The sequence below is a fragment of the Limanda limanda genome, chromosome 12 (genome assembly GCF_963576545.1).
Source record: "Limanda limanda chromosome 12, fLimLim1.1, whole genome shotgun sequence".
In the NCBI taxonomy this organism is placed as follows: Eukaryota; Metazoa; Chordata; class Actinopteri; order Pleuronectiformes; family Pleuronectidae; genus Limanda; species Limanda limanda.
In genome coordinates this window covers 1,216,940-1,241,416 of record NC_083647.1, presented here as the reverse complement: position 1 = coordinate 1,241,416, position 24,477 = coordinate 1,216,940, and the positions used below count along the sequence as shown (strand labels likewise).

General features: G+C 41.2%; 1 protein-coding gene across 2 annotated transcripts in view; it reads left to right on the top strand.

Moving 5' to 3' along the window:
- The window catches only part of bcl11ba (BCL11 transcription factor B a), a 34,532-nt gene extending 15,042 nt beyond the window's left edge, over positions 1–19,490 (top strand). The window contains exon 4 of one of the 2 annotated variants that reach the window (XM_061083121.1): positions 17,495–19,490. In XM_061083121.1, the coding sequence (XP_060939104.1) occupies positions 17,495–19,490 (1,996 nt within the window). Of the gene's footprint in view, positions 1–17,487 lie in introns of both variants that reach the window. The other variant, XM_061083120.1, reaches the window with a different exon arrangement.
- The last annotated feature ends 4,987 nt before the right edge of the window (positions 19,491–24,477 follow it).

The window sequence follows — 24,477 nt, the reverse complement described above, 5'->3', positions numbered from 1 at the left end:
TTAAAAAGTATATTTATAGTTGAATGAGAGCACAGAAAATGTAATTTTTTCATTTTATTTAACAGTTTTGTAAAGTCAGTCTAATAGAACTGAGTCACATGAGAACATCAACAGCATGTCACCAGAGCCGTAATGATTATTAGGGAAATGCAATCTCTGAATAAAATATGGCTTCCTCTGTGAATATTCCCTGTGTGGATGGGAGAGGCTTTCTTAGAGTCATGTTGGCTTTTGTGAATCTGAGAGCTCCGATCAGGCGACACAGCACAAGGTGGTGTATGTTTCCCATTTTGTGTGAGAGCAGGAAGCTGTAGTCAGGCAAGTAGAATGTGAAAGTGAATAGAAAGAGGCCAACGGCAGAAGCGGACTGATTGGGGATCTTTGTGGCACTGACAATAGCTGGATGCAAAGCTATACTCCTGTCTGCATTCATGTGGACTCACTGCTGATGATATTTCAGAATGTAGGCCCTGCAGGAACGGCTGCACTCTATACTCACTCTAAACTCCATTTTACACTATGTAGGTGGCAGTGTGTGTGTGTGCAGTGATACTGTACCTGCTGCGTCCACTGTGCTGTGTACAGTATGTGTACTCATCTTTATTTTCTGTGTCGGTTAAGAACATGTGCATGTGAGTGTTTGTGTGTGTGTGTGTGTGTGGTTTGTGAACATTTCAGTCAGTCACAGCTTGCACACATGTAACCAGTTGACCAACACACTTAGAAAACACAGCTAGAAAATAGCCCATCTGCACTTAGATACATAAATAATAATTATACCTAGATAAAATATACAATGCTCAAAATATGATGAAGGTAATGAAATTGGAAATATAACTGTTTACAGTAGTATAAGAAAATCTGGATTTTCAGACTTTTACAGATATGAAATATATATAATCTTAGAAACTAGGCATATTCCTATAAGTGCAGTTGTAAAAAGCTTTTTGTCATACGCTGCTCATGTTTACACAAATTACATTTTTAGAAACAGGCATATAATGGCCATTTTTTTATGAAATAATCTGAAATCGCTACTTTTTCTTTCTTTCTTGAACATCAGTGCCTCAAAAACTTGGAGAACTTTAACACTTAAATTATCAAAATGTGTGCCTTCTTCTCATTTACTGTTACATTTTATTTCTTCACTTCACTGACACTTATTGACAATAAGAACACAAAACGTTACATTGAGTAAAACAAGGTAGTTATTGCTTATCTTTTTTCATAAGCCAAAACTATAAGGAACCACTTAATTTGAAAGACCACAAGTAAAATTGAAATGTATAAAAGGTGGATGAAGGGGACTGAAGGCCGTGCATATACACTGTAAAAACAAAATACTGCAGTGAACAGGAAGTTCCACTTAGGTTATAAGAAATAAAAATGAAGCACTTAGATGGGATGAGATGCACTACATGTCCAGTGCCTAATGGAAATGTGATGCAAGCTCTTAGTAGATGACATGGAGAGAAAAAATTGAATCTTCTAGAATACCACATCTGTATTCATGTAAAAGGTAGACTTGGAAACACACTGCGTCCTGTATGAATAAGAGTTATCGTTTTCCACATAAAGACATCAAACTCGTGTGTAACTCCATGCTCAGTAGAACTGCGGTATCTTCCTGCCACAGCAGGGGAATAAATGTGACAGTCTGGCCTGGGATTGGCCATAAAAATGTTTGGCACCCAGGTCATTGCCAACTCTCTCTCTCGCAGCTCTTTGCTCTTCTTCTGCCTTTTTATTGCCTGAAAATATCTCTTGCCATTGCAGAATTCTCTGAATTAACTTTGGAGTTTTGCTCGGACTGAGACCAAGTCACAGGGATTTTCTGTGGCAGATTTCTCCCTGCTGAGTCTAAGAGACGACGCTGTGCTTTGTCTTGCCTCCTCCTGACAGTGCAGTCTGCTCTGTCTCACCGGCTTTGAGGATCTGAATCTGCAGCCATTTCTTGTGTCATCTATCAGCCTGACATTGGTGGCTTCCACGACAACTCTGCATACAAGATCTGATTTTGTAAATGGAGAGATGGCAGTGAGAGAAGTGAGGGTGTTGGGGTTAGGAGGACTTGTATATGCTGCAAAACACACACAGCACCGACAGCACCTGGGTAATACATAGAACAAGCCTCCGTAGCCAAGCTGACATGCCGATGCTTTAAAACCACTTTGGACAACAAAGAGACACATAAAAATAACTTGGCAATATTGTCAGGGCACAATAACAGGCAGCAGCAGCTCCAGCCCGGCCGCACGGACAGGATGGGATTACCACAGTATTTTGCTTCGTTGTGGGGGACTCATGACTGCCCCTCTCCTTTACAATGGGCTGTTGGCGTTTAGCAGCAGCCAAATCACCACTTAACAAAAGCTAATTTCTCACTTGGTTAAACTGGGAAGGATTAGGGGCCCTGTGTCGGCACAATCCGTGTTTGCTGAAGAGTGAGGGATGGGGGATGTTATGGAAGGATTTAAACCTCAATTACAAGGGACTGAGGGTGTTTGTGTGTCCGCAGCAAAGGTGGGCCACATTTAGAAAAACTTTGTTAGAGATATCTGCAACCGTGCCGTCCACACGCACGGCAGTGTGTGTATGTGCATGTTGCCGAGGGGGGCATTGCCTGACAAATACATGTTGATCCCATTGTCTAGGAAGGTCTTAGCCTCCTCAGTTTCATATAACTACTCAGGCTACACAAACGAGGAAGGAGGACTAACAACCAAAGCCTATAACATAAAAATCCTTCTTGTGTTTGTCATGTCCTGGAAACAGCTGATGGTTTGCTATAATAATAACAATAATAATAATAATAATAATTACTATAATTATTATTATTATTATAGTAATTATTATTGTATAATTATTATTATTGTACAATGTAATTATTATTATTATCTGGCTACTGCAACTTTTCAGACTTAGAACGAAGTTTTCAAATTCCACCCCTTCACTTTTTCCACTTTTTCCATCACTATGTATGGTGTATGTACAAATGCAACATAAACAAACACATCAAAAGACAAACCATTTAAAACATTGTACATACTGAATTATTATTGCGTCTCAGGATCTCATCCACTATAATATTCCATGGTCATTTAGAACAGCTACAACCCTTGTGTTCCAACATGTGTTTGGAAGCACACACAACAGAAGACAGCTGCCCCTGAAATTCTGGAGTGTCCCCTCACACTGCTTAAAGGCCTTTACCACCTCTTTAAACCACTTTGCACAACCTGTTCCACTGCTGCAGCTTGACCAACTTACTCTCCTTTCACACAATATTCAGTGATAAGTGCTGTTATTCATGTATTTGTTTGTTGCAAGGGACACTCTTGGTGGAAGTAAGCCAGAGCAGCGGCCTCTCTCCATCCTTCACCCACAACCAGATTTTGAACTGCTTCAGCGACTCTCATCCTGGAGACTTTTGAGGAAGAATAGGGGGATAAGGAGGGGTTAGATTTCCCCCCTGAACAACAAACCCTTTGGTTTGTATCAAAGCTTTGCCTCACCCCTGCTGACACCCCTGAATTATTCACTTAAAGGGAAAGATAAACAAAGCTTGCTAGCTACAGTTGTTCTATTGATTTTTCTGGGCAACATCACAGATAAGAAAAAGAGGGCCGGAGGAGAGGTGCTGGGCTGCTGCCGCCTCTCTTTTTTCATCTGTAAATAAATCGATAATATGTGCAGTTTTTCTCTTGAGAAAGTAGCCCCTGTCCCGTTCCCCAGGAAAGCAAGTAATGCATTTAAATTATTTCTTCTTTGTTATTTAGGTAGTTAGAGCATGTGCCTATGGATCAGGTTGCTTGCCATGTGGTAAGAGTCTTTGTTGTTAGTTATCTATCGTGGTGTTGAACAAGTAAACAATGGTGTGAGAGCTAATAACTGGTCATACACCTCTGATTAGGAACAGCGAGATCCTTTCACTCCTTTAAGAGTTTAAAAAGAAAAGCTTCTGATAACCTGTTCACTCTGTGTTATATAACTGAAAACGGAATTTTTGATTACAGTGATTGTTCATTTATTCACATGTTCTCCCATATTCCCTGACCAAGAGTGTTGAAATGTCACACACAGCTAAATATTTGGCCCATTTTGCGACATTCACAGGCAACCACAAGATAAATGCCCCTTTGGCTCCACTTGAAGGCTTGCAGATAAAAGGGACCTAGGAGGAAATTGCAGGTTGGCAGGTGCAGCGTTTTCTCACTCCCTGACTAAGACTGCTTAATCACTAGAGGGCTCCTGCATTGTTTTGCTCCCCTGGCCCCATAGCAAGTTATTATGTCATCTAGATGCTTAGGTACATTGCAGCACTGTTCATCCACCCATGCAGGCATTTACACCCACCCCAGGACCTGAGGCAGAGTCTGTGTCTGCCCAGCTGTGATTGGCCAGTGGATACAGTGCGACTAGCCACCAGCTTGGACTTGAATCTCGGCAGACCTTTCGTCATGGCTGCCAGCACAGCATCGCCGTATGTCTGGCTGTGGTGAGATCAGTGTATCCTGTGTAGCTTGATATGTGTTTGCCTGCTGCTGCCTCACTACACATTTACACACGTAGAAACTCTGATCGAGCAGAGCGGATCCAGCATGTGTTGACCTTAATGGTCACTTCTGGAATTTAATGAGCAGCGGAGGAGGCTGCAATCTCAGTTCACTTCTGTGTGTGTGTGACTTAGAAGTTCTATGTAAAAACTATAAGGCTGATCTAGCGTTCTGAACAGAAACATACTGCGTGTACGTAGATCACTTAATGTGGGTGCAGGCTATTTAAGTCTGTTGTATTTGTCTCACACTGAAGAAATGTCCGGTTAATTAGAAAATAAATTAATTTTTTCTTAAGTTCTGATATGTGCCAAGACAACAGCAATAATGTGTTGTGTCTTAATAAGGTTTGCATTAGAAGTATGTGCTGGGGTGGAAAGGCTTTGAAACAGCAATAAGGTAAGATGCATGTTTGGAAAGCAACAATTGTCTGTGTCTAAAGCTGCTTTCCTTTTTTAAATTTTTAATGTTTTCCCCTACATAACCTCATTGCATCAAGGGGTTGCTGAGGATTGTCCTCTCTTTTCTTATTTTAGACTATTCAGCAAGTCAGAGCTTTTTAACTGTTACTTAAATACCAATAACAAAGAATGCTCTCAGCCCTAAAATTAATGTTGTTAATAATATCCAGCAGTGCATACCTGCAGGCTAAATGAACACGATACACATGTTCTAGCAGTCTTGCAGTTTGAGTTTGTTCAGCCAGCAAATGCTCGGCATGTGATCTTCACAGCTGAAATAGTGCTAGTAACAACTTTCAAGGTAGTGCTGATTCCACTGTGCGACACTTCAATATTGTATTCTTGGACATGAACTGTGACCCTGGAACCAAAACTTGCTTAAGCTTCCTTGGCCTGAAATGAGTCCCTTAAGAAAGTTTTAGCAGTGAAAAGTGGCAGAGTGACATGACGTTTCTTTATAACCAAAATACTTTTTTGTCAACGTGTGTCTGTTAGTTGAGTTAAAAGCATTCTTTCCCTGCCCTCACTTATCGTCTGTCTCTTCCCACTTTTTGTTCATGTCTTTGTTGCATTTGGCTGCTGTGTGACCACTGAGATATGACTATGAGGCTCTGACGTGCTCTCTCCTTCCAAGCCTCTCACACTGTCATGTCCTCACATGACAAAGAGGTTTTTCCTGTTTTTCTAGTTCCTCTTTGTCCAACACTTCATCTCATCGTGCTGCAGCTTTCAGCTCTCCTTCCACTCATTGTCCTGCTGTGCATTTCAAATGTACAGAGGAAATATGCTGGTGTGATGTTCAGACTTATCTAAGCAATTTAATGTTATTGCATTAGCTCATGTCACATCATGTCGCAGCATGATGCTGTTTGTTAGTGGGTGCACTCAACCTACTATATAACATGGAAGCTACTATGTGTGTGATCTTTGTTGGTATATAGTGGAAAAAAAGTAGTGGACATTGTTTTACTCATGAACGCTACTCATTCAGTTTGAAAGTTGTGTCGTCATGTGCTGCCAAACTGCACTGTGGTGCATGCAGTAGAAGTGCAGGGCAGGCACCAGCCAATCAGATCCCATGAATGTCAATATTCACATGCAGGTAGCAGCCAATCAAATGATGCAAATATAGGTTGAGTCTAACATCAGACATAAATATAAGCCTGGAGAGAAGAGGCAGCCGGGGAACCTTGTATGTCTTCATCTGGTTGTGGAGTTTAAGTCCTCTGTTCTTCCCTTTATCATTGTATTGACAGCTACTATGGCATGTTGGCACAAAAGCCGACTATGATGTGTGTCACGATGGGGAATCGTGACAGCCACACCCACCACTAAGCGTTAAAGCAACATATGAGTGCTGCATTAATACTTTTCCATCGTGCTGACAATGTTGCAATCTGAAATAAGAAAATAATAAAACCAGTGCAATTTCTCCTTTAAGAGATGAGGCAGCCTTGTTTTATTGTGCTTCAGATTGTGTGTGTGTGTGTGTGTGTGTTAGTGTGTGTGTCGGTGCCTCACCAAATGAAAACAGATTGGAGTGGTTATGGGAGTAGGCCTGCTTCCAGTTATTGTAGAGACAGCAGGAGGACTGAGAAGCTACTCTTCTGTCCTCCAGAAAAAAAGTTTAGACCTTCATATTTTGTCTAGAATGATCCATACACCAATCATGACTGAGTATTTGACCGTCAACAAATGTAAAAAAAATGGATGAGTGACTGACTGACAGAGAACCAGTTAAATGGCCAGACTGATAAATAACGTTTAGTGTGAAGTAGGGCTGCTCAATTAATCGAAATATAATCGTGATTACGATTATTGGGTCAAACGATCTCCAAACTACTATAATCGAGTTGGAACGATTATTTGCCTTTTTTTTCTAAAGAGACGCGCATGCGCAATTCAGTCCTTCCCCTAAAGCATTCAGTGCGGCCTCGCTGACTGGCACTCCCTCTCAAGCAGCTGTGAAGTGAAGGAGGCGAGTTGTGTGTGTGGGGACCGGAGGTATTTAAAAAACAGCGCGAGCGGAAAACGGCAGAGTGAGGGCAGCCCCGTCTGATCCACTCTTTGAATCCGACGAGCAGAAGCACCACACAGTGTAGCGTACAGCGCGCAGCCGCCCGTCTGTTCTCACCGGACCCACGCGGGTCAGCTCGCGATTCTCCCTTTTTTGTTGTATGGAACCAGTTCAATGTTGGGGTTCGGGGTTAAATGATGAAGGTCCTCATAGACCCCCCCCCCCCACCCCTCTCTTTCTCTCTGTGTGCTTGTAGTGGGGGGGCAGATGGGACATTTCGTATGGAGAGGAAATTTCAAAGTTCTCAGTTACAAAGTGTTTTTATGGAGAGTGTTAATGTTGCCATCATTAAGGGTTTGAATAACCAGGCACCGATATCCTGCATGGTTTCACGGAGGAATAAGACACGCAGCCGTAATCGGTGTTTACCGGAAGTGACTGGTACTTCCGGTTAGTCATTTAAAAATAAAAAATAAGGGCACATATTAATAATCGTTTGAATAATCGTGATTTCGTTTTTGTCCAAAATAATCGTGATTATGATTTTTTCCATAATCGAGCATCCCTAGTGTGAAGTACTGAGAGTTGAGCTGGCTTCGTTCTGGCTCCCCCTGCACTCTGTCCCTTTATATTTTCAGTGTCTCTGCTTGTCTTTTCATAGCTCAACAGCCATCCAAGCCTTATAAGGGCCTTCAAGACAGACATGTCCCCTCATTCCTCCCTCCATCCCTTTATCCATGACCTCCTCTAACCTCCATCTGGTCTGGATCTGCTCTTGTCCTCGACCTGCCCCCCCCCCCCCCCACACACACACACTTCTTGCTGCCATTTCTGTATAAACAAGTGGAGTCTGACCATAACACTCAGAGCAGGATAAAATGAAGGATACACTCCTTCATTTCCCCCGTCTCTCCTCCCTGCTTCACCTCTTTTTCCACCTCAGCAAACAGTTTCTTTGTACTTCTCTCTCTGTGGGTAACGTTATTCGAATCAAATATGACTTATTTTATTCTGTCGTTTTATGTGGAGGAAGATATTGAAATAGCTGCTAAAGGTTACGTTTACAAGAGGGGACGCCGAAATTTGAAAAGGTGAAACCGATCAGAAGGCATAATGTTGAATTCATAAACCTGGGCTTGCACTCAACTCTGTGGTTCACTGGCAGAGCGGGAGAGAGAGAGAGAGAGAGAGAGAGACATCTTTTCTTCCTGATGCCACTGTCAGACAGTGTTGTAATATGTCTCCTTCAGACAGGAGGGGCACTGCTACATCATAAATTGGGATGGGGCTAGGGTGTGTGTGTGTTCCAGGAGACTCTCACTTGGCAGTGTACATTTTGGACGAGCTTCATATAGGGGAAGGGAAGTGGGGTGGGGTGGATTTGGATGGGACAGGGGAAAGGGAGACATAGGGGATAGAGAGGGTTGATCCAAAAATGTGTTTGACTGCTACCCCGGTCAAATCAGGCTCATGGCAGAGTTTGTGTGTTGAGGCTACAGAGACCGAGCCAACTCGTCACCTGACAACATGTCAATGACTAAACCGGCTAGTCCCCACAGAGGAGTATCCTCGCAGGATATTGAACCTGGAGGATCTTCCTCAGCACACCCAGTCATCATCTTATACGTCCTGCTGTTGAAATATATCAGTGTCAGCTAGAACAGCTTTTCTTCCATAGGCAGTTTTGAGCTCTTATTTTCATCTACATCCCACTAGTTGAATTGTCCATTCATTTGTCTGTTTGTTCTCATGACTGACAAATTTAACTCAAACATTTACTTAAACTTTAAGATGAACTGATTAGATTTACTCTGTCAAAGGTCAAGGTGACTGTGACCTCACGTTTTCTGAATGCGATTTAGCGGGTATGCCTGGAGGGAATATCATTACATTTGACTCAAACATTCAGCTGCTTTCAGACATGAACTCTGGAGGATGTCTGAAGAAATTGGTCCACAGAAAGTCTGGAGGCTCTCACTCGTAAATTTGCGTTCACACTTATAGCCCCGCAAGACAATATCTGGAGGTTCTCCAGAGTTCAGTGCATGTCTGCAGGCAGCTTAAGACTCAAGGACAAGGTCTGAATGTGGAGGTCAAAGGTCAAGTAAACTGTGACCTCTCAAAGCAATTCAATTATTGCAAATGATTATTATTATACTTTGTACATTTTTATTGAATTCCTTCAGTCTTCACTACATATGTTATAAGAGTGTGGAAGTAAAGTTCAACATGATTGATTGGTTTTGAAGGCAACCATTCTATTCACACATATTCATCAGAAGTGGTTCAACAGGAACCATTCTGGACACTGAGATTTATTTTGCGTGTCAGTGAAAACAGAGACGTTTGAGGTGGTAGATGGTCGCGTCGAAAATCTGACTTTCATGTCAGAGACCAGACTGTGTATCCTGTCACTGTGTCATATGCTATATTAATAGTTCCCTTCATTGGAACTAAATAATTGCCTCACCTGAACCATGACAAACAGCTCAGAACCAAGGTGTTCCCACACACGTTGTAGCCTCATATATTTGTTGGAATTAACACATACATATTGGAACAACCACTGGGGAATTTACTATAAATCTGATAGTAGATTATTTAAAATAAATAAATGAAATGACCCAGGGGGCTTGGCTTTATTGTTTTAGGCTCACATCTGTAAAGAAAAGCATGAACTCTTCTGAAAATATAAATTTGAATAGCAAACACACAGACCTACACACACACACACACACACACACGAACACACACACACATACACAGAGAAACACACACAGAGACACACAGACACACACACACACATACATACATACACATACACAGAGAAACACACACACACACACTCGTTCCCGGTGCAGTGGTGCAGTGGTGTGGGCCAGTGTGTGGGATTAGCTGCCATGCTCTGGCACACTCTCCTGGTAATCCCTCTAATTTGTTAACAGGGCACAGAAACAGACAGACACACACACACACACACACGCACACACACGCACCTTCACTTGCTGCAGTAGTTTGTTTTGGATTGTACCGCACCTCCTAATTTTGGCTACCTACTTAAGTGGTGTAAGAGACAGAGACTCTCTTCTTCCTCTTCCTCTTCCTCCTTCCTTGCTTCTTCTCACCCACTAATGATGAAGCCATGATCAGCTAAGCCCTACTTTCAAATGCATATCATAAGAATGTCAAAGCCCCCTTCCTCCAACCACTTCTTGTCTTCACTGTCAGGGCTTTTATACACACACATGGACACGCACATCTTGCACAATGATAATCGTTTGCAGGCTGGATAACATACAGACGATGGGCTCCTGCTGAAGTTCAACACATGCTGGGAAGAACGAAAGTTGCATAGACAGAGGCAGAGCAAAAGACAGTTACAGAGGCAGAGAGAATACAAGAAAACGCAGCTCATGTTGATTCTTTTGGCGTTAATGTCTCTGTCTGGGCCAGTCCTGCATATTGACATCCACCAGCTCTGTTAGATACCAACACTCACTTTGCTTCCATTCAGCTATCCAATAATTTCCTCAGAACCTTTTGTAACATGAACTATAAAAAATGAAAACACATGAACCTCATCTGCTTTAAAATAAAAAACATCCTCATGAATTTTCTTGCCACCAAAAGCATGAAGTGTTCCTGTGACAGACTCTTCAAGCCTGGGTGTAGATCTGTGAACTGACTCAAATCTGCAGCTCTAGTGATGTATCCACTGATGGCTGGTAAAACAACAGAGCCTATCAGATCATTGTTGGTGGGATGAGGAGCTGGTATAATTTTTTTCCTGTTCTAAAGCCAGAAAGGAAAAATGTGTATGAAATGGATTGAGGATAAGTTTCTTCAAAAAGAAGACGTCAGTGAAGATGAAGCTCAGTGATAGAGAGCTGAAGTTAGTTTAAACAGGACATTCTATTGTACTTTCAACACTTAATGATTATAAATATATATATATATACTGTATATACATATGTATGTATGTACTATGTATGGCTATGTCTAGATTTAGCCATGGGCACTCATTTGGCTACTCTTGTCAAACTGTTGAGATTTAACCTGCAGTCAATTCTAACTAAAAGCGGGAAACTAAAACAGAGATAAAAAGCGTTCACCAGTCTTATTGGGACATGTGAGGAGAACGACATCGTTAACTCTGGACTGCGGTTGACAAATGCCAGTGTCATTTCATGGTGAGGGTTTTCTGGAAGTTCCAACCTTGATTTTTGACAAAAACAGCTCTTAAGCTGAGAGGAAAATAGCAGAATTTCTTCTCGCCAATTCCCTATTTTCAATAGTTTAAATCTAAATGTATAAGTCTTAATAGGCAACTCCATTTTTCCATTCAGCCTTTCACTTTCAACAAATATTAATTTCGAAAAAAATAAAAGAAGAAGCAAATGTTGGATGGCGACCCAGCACATGGCATATAGGCTGACAGTAACAGTCTGTATAGCAGCAAGAGGTAAGGGTTTGCCTCTTGGTCTTTAGCCATTAGCTAAATATGTGAACTGAGCTCAGGGATGACTCAGTTTTCCCAGAAGGAGTCTTCAGTGTGTCCGAGTGGAGCTGCGGGAGCTGTGAAGTAGCTGCACTGAATCACAGTCTCAGAAGCAGCAGATAAAGCCCTCCCTCCCCGTCTCCAGTGTTGGGCTCTGTCGGTGCTGACTCTGTATAGGGTTTTCACACTGGTACAGTTTGTGTGTCTTAATTAAAGCTGCAGATTTAAAAGCTTGTTGGATGACGTTAAAGCTTTGCTCTCAAACCACATCATTCGAAACTAACACACTACTTAAAGAATACCAGGAACTAATGATGTCACTAGGACAGGGCAAGCAAAGAATAAACATTTGTTCCCTCTCCTCCACTTGTGTGTGTGTGAGTGTGTGTGTGTGTGTGTGTGTGTGTGTGTGTGTGTGTGTGTGTGTGTGTGTGTGTGTGTGTGTGTGTGTGTGTGTGTGTGTGTGTGTGTGTGTGTGTGTGTGTGCTTGCGTGGTCAGGGGGCACCTCAAGCTCACACAAATGGTAAAGATGCTTCTGGCTTAGTAATGCAAGAAAAGATATCAGGAAACTTTTCATATGCTCACACACACTCATGTCAACTTTGCTCTGTATGTAAATGTGTCAGTGCTGATATTGTAGCAGGAATTTCTTTTTTTTGACAGATAATGTGGCACTGTTACTGATAGTGAACATTGCATTCACCGCAAGTGATCGAGTTATGTGACTCATAACAACCGACCAACCTGCATGCTTCATTGTTCTGCAATAGCTTTTTTTCAGCTTTCAATTTTTGCACTCAGCAATTCTGGAGTTCTCCAAAAGTTCCCATTTTAGGGGCCCAAAAGTGTGGACTGAAAGTAATTGTTGGGATGTAGCCACACATCCTTCTGTGAATTGTCCCCATTCATCCTCTTTCTTCCCTGTCGAGTCTGCTTTGGGATCATTTAATGAAACACCTAAATGTAGAGCGACCCATAAATGAATAACTCGACACTGAAAAACTGATGGTCTTTAAAATAGAAAATCAAAAAAAACACTTGAAAGAAGTAAACAGTAGGAAATCCACAGGTGCACCCATGTTCTTGGGCCAGGATAACATCTGTGTGTCATGTCTTTTGAATTTCCGTGCATTACTTTATTCCCATGTTCCATGCGACAACATTGATTTTACAGTAAGAGTTAGTTAGTAAATCATTACAACACCAGTAACAGTGTGGGTGGAGACACAATATTAAGACGAGTTAAAGAGAATGTAAAAACATCCATCTCAGCGCTGTTAAAGATTGTGAGTCTGCTCTGGCTCTTTACAGTCCCCTGTCTCAGTGTCTGCCTCCACTCAGCCACCAGCTACAGAGAAAAATCATCATTGTAATCATCTGACACAATAATCCAATGTTGCTCTTCCGACACATTAATCGCACACTTTAAGGCGATCTGCACTTCCTCTTTAATTTCTACGTATTTGACCCCCCAAATCTGTAATAGCTGTGATTTAATTTAGCTATTTAACCTGTAATTCCAGCAATATTTATTGAGGAGTGAGGGGGAGAAAATTGGGCCATTAGCCGCCCCAGATGAATACACTGAGATGAAAATGAATAGCGCTAACTGCCAGTTGACCTTCACACAGGATTTCTAGCAGTTCCCTCTCTCCCCTTTTTTATTAGCGACAGCCACAGTAATTATAGCAAATTGAATCATAGTGAAAACTGGAATCAGTCAGTAATGAGAGTTTTATGCTGTGTGAAACTAAGCCAGGAAGGAGCAATACACACAGAGGAGAAGAGCGACTGAAGTACGGAAGGATGAGGATGGAGACATGGATGTCAGTGTGTATTGTTTCTCCTCCATATGGCTACTTCTGGGGGACAAATACATACACAAACACACACAAACATGCACACACACACACACAAACACACACACATAAGCACACACTGATGCAGTACAGTATGTCTAATGTCAAATGCTAACACACTGTGACTATGCATGATCGCATTGTTTTTCTTAGCAGTGACACAACTTCAGCTGTGAAAATATGTGTGTCTAAAATTATCAATCTTTTAAAAGAAATGTCGGGAAAAAAGAAAGTCTTTTTTATCATCTACAACAGAACACATTTTCCTTTTCACTCACACTTGTTGAAACAGAGCTTGTGTGAGCCAAAGAAAACATAGGCAAAGGGCCAGACTGCACTTCCACAGATAGAGAGAGGCTCTAATAGGAAGCAGAGAGAGAGATAGAGAGTCTCTGACAGACTGAAGTCACTTCCCTTAAACATCTGTATGTAGTGTAAGTCCTCTCAAACTAATTACTTACCACTTCACCATTTTACTCTTTATCCATTTAAAACTGTAGAAATTACTATATTCTTATGTATTTCCTTTGTACTTATGTATTTCCTTTGTATTTAGTGCTTTATTTACAAATTTGGTTAATTATATATTATATTGTACTGTAATATATCCAGTATAATATATTTATATACTACTGCTAATTATTTCAAACTTAAGACAATATATCATAACTGTTAATATTTGTCGTACAGATTGCACACTAAATATATATTTGTGTGTGTGTGGGTAAAATGGACAATATTTGTACAGTGCTTTGTTAGTCATATCGATCACTCAAAGTGCTTTAAGTCGCATTCACCCATTCAGGCACACATACATACACACAGGGCTTCTATATGCAGCACTTTTTTTAATATCATCATTCACACACTGTCAGCACAACTGTCAGGGGCAATTTGGGTTTCAATATCTTGCCCAAAGAGTGCAGAGGAGCCAGGGATCAAACCACTGACCTTCTGAAGGACAACCCTCTCCACCTCTGTGTATGGACCTAGACTTGTTTAGTATTGCATTCTGCTCTGATTTATGTTTTTGGGTTGTCTGTCCCTACATCCCATTCTTTAGAACACCATATCGCAAGAACGCCTTGGAACAAACAGTTACTTTAACTCAAGGATGAACTAATAAAGATCAAAGATCACGGTAAACTCCCAAAATATGTGTTTGGCCTCTTTAATGTGATATATAAAGACTTGCGTAAGGGAAACTCTTCAGATTTGGCACAAATGGTCACTTGGACCTTGGACATCACGCACGCACGCACGCACGCACACACACACACACACTCTCTCCTAAACTTACCCTAGCCATAACTTAACCCTAACCTGAACCTGACCCTAAACATGACATTAACCTAGTCTTAAAATATGTCTTTTTTGTCCCCATAAGGAAGACAATCTTAATAATAAATACAGGTTCCCACAACACGAGTAATATGGGGACCACATAGCGCACAACCTGTAAATGTACATTCAGTATTTCATAATTCAAACTGTGTGTGTGTGTGCGTGTTTGCGTGTGTGCGTTCGTGTGTGTGTGTTCAAGTCAGAAAATCAGAGAGGAGAGAAGGAAAGAAAGTATCTCTGCAACTGCCGATGAGGTAGTGTGTTTTTTTCTTTGAGTGTTATGTGTGTGTTTGTGTGTGACACACAACTCTCCATAAAACATGCTCTGTGCATCTTACCAAATAAAGTAATGAGCAGTCCTCTCTCTTTCTCTCTCTCTCCCTCTGTTTTTTTCATATGGAAATAGGAAATAATGGGGTGATTAAATAGAGTCGTATATTAAAGTACAGCTGACATTAGAATTAGCATAATGTGCTCTCGCCTCAGGCTGCATACTTTATTTGCCATCTGCGTTGGACTCCCTTCCCCCAGGAGGGCACACACACACACACACACACACACACACACACACACACACACACACACACACACACACACACACACACACACACACACACACACACACACACATACACACACACTTCCCCCAAACAAATACCGTGACCCGTTCCTTCCACTGTGGCCAGAGAGAAATGGCGTTCAGTGCAGAAACACATACTTTCTCTAATTCTCTGTCTCTCTCTCTGTCGCAGACACACACTCACACACGCACACCCACAAACGCCTCTGCTCTTAATTGTTGGGCAGAAATGAACATCAGCTGCCCCTTAAATGACTTCTGTCGGCAGATGAGAAGTTCAGCTGAAGGACTGAGGATGGAGGAGCATCTCAGCTCTCCCTTCATCCTCAGTCTGTTTTACTCACGGATCAACGGATTGAGCGAAAAGAGAGAGTAACAGAAGGGGCGGGTTCCCTTTTTTTGTGTTGTGGGTCTTGAGTTTCAGTAGTAAAACAGTGTGTGTGTGAGAGAGAGAGGAAAGAGAGAGAGAGAGAGAGAGAGAGAGAGAGAGACATAAAAAGCGTAGACAGAGCGGTGCAGACAAAAGCTGAGGCGTGGGGAGCTGTTATTTTCATTGTATGTGTGTGTGTGTGTGTGTGTGTTGGGGGTGAAGTGGGGGGGGGTGTCGCTGTCCACTATAATTAAGTCAAAAGGCTTTACAGGACTGTGGAGGTGAACAGCTGTTCCGCCTCTTGCCTTTCCTCCTTAACACACATACGCACTCACACACCACAGTGACTCACACACACGGGCGAGCGACTGGGTGAAATGTTTCAGTGAGGAGAGGTTAACTGTCTAACAAGGGGATATTAAATTACTGAGATGCTTATTGTTGAATTATTTAAGGTAATTTTATGCCAGTTTTTCTTTTCAAAAGCCATAATACAATGAAATGTAATATTTTGAGGCTTGTATATACATTTGAGCAACATTTCCATTATTTTATTATTTTGTAATTTTTTTCCAATATAATAAAAAATAATATTAATACAAAGAGACTGAACTTTAAATATTCAAACATGTTGGATTTAAATATAACGTATGCATCTTTATTCTTTTATTTGGGCAGTTGTGGCTCAGGGGGTAGAGCGGTACACCTGAGCCCCTGGCGGCTGTGCCATTCTCATAGATTAAAGTGCTAAAGTGTTAAAAAAAACTGTACTGTAAAGCAGTCATCAAGACTAGAAAAGCGCTATATGAATACAGTGTGTAGCTTTTATACCTGGTATACTCACTGTAGGAGAGCTCCTCTTTACAGTATTGGAGATCAAGCTCAGTTGTGTCATGGTGGTAGCAAGTTACCCAGGAATTGTGGGACCCTTCATATGTCCTGTATGTGCATCATTAAAACATTTGCGTTAATTAATTCTTAAAATCACAGATCATATATCCCCACACAATTGTATTCTTGGCATTACTTGTCATTGATTGACAAATTAAAGAAGTCTTTGATTGTAGAGTAGGTATTTTAAATTCCAAACAAGTATGTCACTTTTAAATTCTGGGAGTCATTGGTGATCGGACAAACCGATTTTTACATTTTCTAGTCACATTATAATAAAATCCACACTATAATATAATAACTTCAAGTCTTTCGCTCAGCTGATTTGATATGTTAGTATTAGATTATCACAGATTCTTTGCTCGGAGGGATTGTCAGTTTTTTAAAATGCATACACATACATATATAAACATCTTCTTTCATGCTTGCTGAAAATCTAAACACACACAAACACACAGTTGCAGTTTGTACTTTGAGAATCACAATACTGTATATGAGAGATTCAACACCTTGCGTTGGCCAATCCAGTATCTGTGAGAAGGCACTTCTCAATAGCATGATAAGTAGCATTTATGTGACCACATACTCATGTGGTCACATAAATGCTACTTATTATTAGCCACAACACGCACACACACACTTATCCGATGTCACTGCCTTTTAGCCAAAAGTTTAGACACTAGAAATAAGCTGTTGTTGAAAAGCTATAGTTTCTGACAATTTTAATAATGAATGGTGTCAAGTTTACTAATAAGGTATTCAAAAAAAAGAATAAATGTTTCTTTTTGTGACTGAAAATATGTGTTATTTCATAAAGCTTGTCCATCTCTCAGTCATGTTTCAATCGCATCAAATAAATTAGTAGGTCTCTGTTGAAATATTTCATGTATTTTCTCTTTCTGTGTTGCAGGTGGCAGGGATGAGCCTTCCAGCTATATATGTACCACATGCAAACAGCCCTTCCCCAGCGCCTGGTTCCTGCTGCAGCATGCCCAGAACATCCATGGCATTCGCATTTACCTGGAGTCCCACCCCTCCAGCACAGCCCTCACTCCCCGCATCACTATGCCTCCGCCCATGGGCAACAACTCCATCCCACAGTCCCCCCTTACCAACTTTCTTGGGGACAACAATCCTTTCCATCTCCTAAGGATGACAGGTCCCCTGCTACGGGAGCCTCCCCCAGGTTTTGTGGAGAACCGCCTTCCCAACACACCTCCGTTTGTCAGCCCCCCTCCCCGCCATCACCTGGACCCCCACCGGCTGGAACGCCTTAGTGCAGAGGAAATGGGCCTCATCTCCCAGCACCCTAGTGCCTTTGAGAGGGTGATGCGGCTAACACCTATGGCCATGGAGTCCCAGTCTATGGACTTCTCCAGACGATTACGTGAGTTGGCAGGGAACAACAACAGTACCACACCTCCATTATCACCCAGCAGGGCCAACCCTATGCACCGACTACTAAACCCCAACCCCTTTCAGCCCGGACCAAAATCTCCCTTTCTTAGCACACCCCCTTTACCACCAATGCCCCCAAATAGCACCACTCCTCCCCAGACACAGATCAAGGTCAAGTCCTGTGAGTTCTGCGGTAAGACCTTCAAATTTCAGAGCAACTTGGTGGTGCATCGGCGCAGCCATACAGGAGAAAAACCTTACAAGTGCCAGCTGTGTGACCACGCCTGCTCTCAGGCAAGCAAACTGAAGCGCCACATGAAGACACACATGCACAAGGCTGGATCCCTGACCGGGCGCTCAGATGATGGACTGTCTACTACGAGCTCTCCAGAGCCAGGTACCAGTGATGTCACGGGTGAGGGCATGAAGAATCGTGACAGGGACTTCCAGGGGGAAGGCAACGAGGAGGAAGAAGAGGAGGAAGAAGAAGAGGAACTTGAGAATGAGAGTCGACCAGAATCCAACTTCAGCATGGAGTCTGAGTTCTACCGCAACAGGGAGAATGGTTCTAAACCATTATCAGAGGAGAAGTCATCACTCTCTCTTGAGAAGATGATGGAGGGTGGGGGCCTCAACTCTATACAGCAGTACAATAATTTAATAGTTGACAATCGTAAAAGGATGCCCTTCTCTAAGAGGGGCTCAGATGGGCTGCGAGAAACTGGGGATGAAGACTCAGTGGCTGGCGAAATAGACCACCACCAGCAGGAAGAGAGGACCACCATTAATGGCCGGAACTGTGGCTCTGGTGACTCTTTCTCAGGCCTGTTCCCCCGTAAGCCCACACCCATCACTAGCCCCAGCCTGTCCATCTCTTCAAATAAGAGGATCAAGATTGAGAAGGACTTGGACCTTCCTCCAGCACCCCACATTCCCTCAGAGAACGTCTACTCCCAGTGGTTGGTGGGCTACGCTGCCTCGCGACACTTCATCAAAGACCCTTTCCTAGGTTTCACCGACTCTAGACAATCTCCCTTTGCCACCTCCTCTGAGCACTCATCAGAGAATGGCAGCCTGCGGTTCTCAACACCTCCGGGTGACCTGCTGGATGGTGGCCTTTCCGGCCGCAGCGGCACCGCCAGTGGGGGCAGCACACCACATCTGGGTGGAGGTCCTGGACCAGGTCGACCTAGCTCCAAGGACAGCAGGAGGTCTGACACCTGCGAATACTGTGGAAAGATCTTCAAGAACTGTAGCAACCTGACGGTTCATCGGCGCAGTCACACAGGTGAAAGGCCCTACAAGTGTGAGCTGTGCAACTATGCCTGCGCCCAGAGCTCCAAGCTCACGCGCCACATGAAGACACATGGCCAGCTTGGTAAGGAGGTCTACCGCTGTGACATTTGCCAAATGCCCTTCAGCGTGTACAGCACTCTGGAAAAACACATGAAAAAGTGGCATGGAGAACATTTGATGACCAATGAGGTCAAAATTGAACAAGCAGAGAGAACCTAAAACAGGTTCTTTATTTCCATAATCTGTGCCACAGTTTGACTTAAAAAAAGAAGAAAAAAAAAAAGTAAATGGGGAGCTGGATACTCTTTTTCTGAGATATTCATTTTGGGTTAATTTTGGGTTTTGCCTAAGAAACTGCCAGCTAAGAAAAAAAGAAAACAGAGATCTTGACACCAATTGAAGCTGCTTAAACTGCCTCATTTGGAGTTCCTTTTAAAACAATCAGTCAGTTGAGTTTTAACATATGTGGAGCCTTTAACTGTGCAATAATTTCTGTATTTATTGGATTTTGTATTTTGGCATGTGCAGGTACATTTTTTATTTAGGCTTTTTCTATTTGTAATACTTTGACTTTAACTTACTCTTTTTTTAGTAACCCACATTATATCCTTAGAATTTTTTCTTTATTTTAGTCAATTTTAATTAAACCTTAGGCCGCCAACTTGCAGGAAAATTGAATATTAAGCTAAAAATATGATTTCTCGAAGAGAAGCTGAATTCAATCTTCAACTTGGCAGTGGTGTTAACTGAGATTGCTAGAATTAGTTTGTTTTGTGTGACGATGATATGCGGACAACAATCCTTGGCATTGTAGCATGAACTGATTCTTAAACATGTCAATATAATTAGAAATGTAGCACTGAGTGTCATATTTGACAGTAAATGTAAAATCAAAGCGGTTTCTTCCTGAGAACACCATAACCAGCCAGAAGAAACAGATTCTAGATAAGGCAGCTGCTGACTGGTACATAGTACCAAATCCTGACAAAACTTCAACCATCCCTAATCTCTTCTCCTTGCCGCATCCCTTCCACTTATTACCAACTAACCTACATTACATCAATGTATTATATTTTGCATGAAGCCATATGATCTAGGCTATATTATTTATTAGGAGTAAACTGACCACGAAGCCATGCATAATACATAGAGAGATGGAAGAACCAGACATGAGAGCGAGCACAGGGACATCTCAGGGTGAGCTATACTACTTTTATTTATTTATCCCACTCCTATGTTTCAGAGGCATTTACATTTCATCATATATTGTCCTCTTGCCCTGGCCTACCTTCTTAGTGACAAGCTATATACTATTTCGAAGAGGGGTCATTATAACATGATTTCGTTAGGTGAGGGCTAAATGTATGTGCATACTATGGCAGATGTCAACACTTTAACTGGATTTCTGCAGGAAATGTATGTATCACATTTATTTTTCAAATTTATATAAACATTTTGTGCAAAAACATTTACAAAGACATGATCAGTAAATTTTGACTTGTATTGTTATAGTGGTTAATCTGACTATGAAGTCAGTCTGCAGGAATACAAATTCTTCAAAGCTACATTTTTGTGGGACAATTTTGTGCAGAAGAGGGAAATATGTTTGTTTGCTGAAATAGTAGGACTAAACAAGCAGCACCAGCTCGCTCCATGCTACTTTTGTAATTTTACATATCATAACCTCTAGTTTGATTTCATACTGGCACTTTTTTATTTTAAAATCAGATCTAATTTATTGTTGTCAATATACAAATTACAGAGCTCTGAACAACAGACCTGCACCTTTTGTTTTCAGTCAGACACACACAGAAAGATGGTCAGAAAAAGTTACTAAACGGGTCTAGAGCTTGGGATCTCCTGACATTAAACTGCCCAGGGTTGTCAGGGATGGCTTTCCAAATGCTGGCACACAAAAAAAAATGATGATAATAATGATGAATCCAGGACAATTTTTGTACTGCCATTAAGTTTGACATGAGTGTGCCTTGAATAACAATATTCATATTAATTGTCAAAGACAAATGCAACAGATTTATGAAGCATCAAATTGAATGAGAATTTTTTTTTTGTTGATGTGTAATTTGACATTTCAGCTAATTATTTAAATCAAATCATATGAAACGATGCTGAGTTTAGGTTAGGTGTGCCCAGCACACTACTTATGTGTCTGTGTGTATATATGTATTCATATGTACATATAAAGACACAAACATATATATATTTAGATATATATATATATAGATATATATCAAATTCCTCACTCATAAGAACATGTTTGTCCCTCAACAGAAAATCCCAGGAGTGAACAAAAGCCACACAAAAAGTCAAGGAAGACCTGGACAGAAATCAGGAACTACAGAAGCTAAAAAAGATTTTAGTGAACTGTGTCTTAAAATAAGTTTACAGTATTGAAACAAGTACAAGGGTAAAATAATATTTGTGTGTATGTGTGTTTTAAACAAAAAAGTATTTTTTTTTCTAGGTTTGCTTCTAAAGTTCCTCTGAATGCCATACTGGCGACATGTGTATTGTTTATATATATAATTTTATTTTTTCCCTTTCTTTAATTTTGGTGACGGGGTTTTAGTATATATATATATAAATATATATGAATATATATTACATTTTTCTTGTTTACTGTCAAAGTATACCAGTATTTGTAATATTGGAGAATGCCTGGGCATTTTACAAAAATAGAAAAAAGATTGTTTTGAATTTTTCATTTTGCAGTCCAATTTAAATTGTGGGTCTCTTAAACTGTTTTTGTCACTGTAACTGTATAAGTCTTCAGTTTTAGTAACTTTTATTCTGCCTTGGGTGTATTGAAATAAAAAATAAATGAAATAAAAAATGACAGAGCTGTAACACACTTGGATTTGGTAGGGGAGTTTGGGTGCGGGTGGGTGGTTGGTTTGGAGGAAGTAGGGTTCCTCCCTTAGAAACAATGGAGCATTGGTTCTGCTTTTCAGGAAAATCCCACTGAAAATCCTGACTTGTATCTATTTTCCTGCTTCTGGAATATTCTTCATGGACAGTTTGAAATACATGTGTAGGCACTCGCTGTCTTTACTGAGGAGCTTGTCTTTTTTAACTTGTAGGCTTCATGCATCCTTTGTGAATAGGGTACTCTGAGTACCCGGGGACGTCTTGCTCTTACACTGGGTGCAAGGGGAGGGTGACTTCATTCCAGTGACAAGGTACAACTTACAGGCTGCCATGATCGTTTTTCCTTTCATTGGGCAGGATAAACACAACTAATTCATTTGTACTGTTGTAATGAATCACATTGTACAGAGTGGGGTTAAAACGGTTGTTTGACAGCCTTTTAGTGACAAAAACACAAGTTGATGTTTTGTTTACATTGGTTGTACATAGTTTTCTATGACTTCACTGTTTACATTTTATTTGAATTGCTTTTTTTCCCCTTTTATTTGTTTGTGATTTCTAACTGGCACTGGCAGTGAATTCCTGTGTTTGGGGGGTGGGTGTGTGTGTGTGTGTGTGGGGGGGGGGGGGGGGGTGATTCTTCTGTTTGACCTTTGTGACCTCCATGTCAGTTTTCAGGCACATGCCTCCCCAGTTGGTATTTCTCAGCATGAGAACAGAGCACAAATACAAGCTGTTACAATTCTCCACCCTCTACTTGTTTGTCTCATTTTTGTTCTATGAGCTGATCTCTCAAAAAGAACGACACATTTACAACACGAATCAAAAAATGTATTACATGCACTTATTACAAAGTGACCAGAGTATTGTCTTTCTTGGCCGACTTTGTAACGAGGCTAGTTTGATTCCCCATCTGTCTCTGCCTCCTCTGCCCAGGCTTAGTTTCTCTGGTTTGTGTCCCGGTGAGTAAATAATGTCTGACAACAGGGAGATTTCCCACTGCAAAAATAAATTTTTTTGACATTTGATGTCAGACAGGACATGAATGTGATTTGTTTGGCTGATGCCTGTACACCACAAATAGAGTGAAGCAATGGAACCACATTGCAGTTTGGCAAAACTTGACATCACACTATGCAGATTGAAGGAGTAGCGTTTCCATTGAAGCCTCCTACATGGCCATGCTCCATCTTAAACTACACATTGCATGATAACTTCTACAAATACTACAGATATATTTGAATTCCTTTATAGCATCTACAATAGAACACAGATGGAAACACAACTGAGCACGGGCAACAGTTGTGGTGACACAACACTTATGCAAAACACTCACACTGGTGAGCACATTATTACAGATCCAGTGGCTGGGGTCTGTTGACCAAACACATGAAATCCTCTCATCAACTTTAAAAATAGCAAAGGAGAGAGATAAAGTTCAATTCAGTTCATTGATGACCCAAGGTTTCTAAAAACTGAATAAATATGTACACAAGACCCCAAACATAATGCATGAATGGTTGGAAACATGTACACAAGATGGCTGCTTTGCGAATCCTTTGTCCATTTGTTGACTAGGTTTGTACACGTCCTCAGAAATCATTGCGACATGTACGCAAGATGCAATACCCACATAGTGAGGAGTCCTTGACTGGGTCAGTGGGCACATCATCACGAGCAAAAAGGGAAAGAGTAGAAGCCAAGTTGTGTGACCAGGTCCGGAATTTAGACAAATGTTGATCTCCTAGAGAGTGATGCCATTTCTTTGAATTTTTACCGAAAGTAAATCGAGAAGTAGCAGAAAGATCGTTCTGAGTCAAATATTTAAGTGCTAATTTAAATATTAGAGTCATTATGATCCCCCTAATCTACCACAGCACCTGTCTTTTCTCCTGTTCTGACTGACATCCCTAATCAGAATCTCTACACCACTTCAGAGGTGGCACTGTTTATAAAATGTTGAACCTTGCCATCAATCTATGGGGCTTAATGCTTTTCGAAGATCAAAATGAATAAAGGACATATGACAATTAAATTGGATACTTAGAAGAATAAAATAAACCTTTTGTCAGCTAATGTGGTATTTAATTTAACATTAAATGCGACTTACAATAAGTGCATTCAACCATGAGGGTATTCAACCATGAGGGTACAAACCCAGAACAACAAGAATCAAGAAAGTACCATTTCTTCAAGAAAGCCAAACTACAAACTACTAAAAGTAAGTGCCATTTAAGTGCTACTAAATTTTTAATTTAAACTTTAATTCAAGGTATAGTCGGAAGAGATCTGTTTTTAGTTTGCGGCGGAAGGTGTA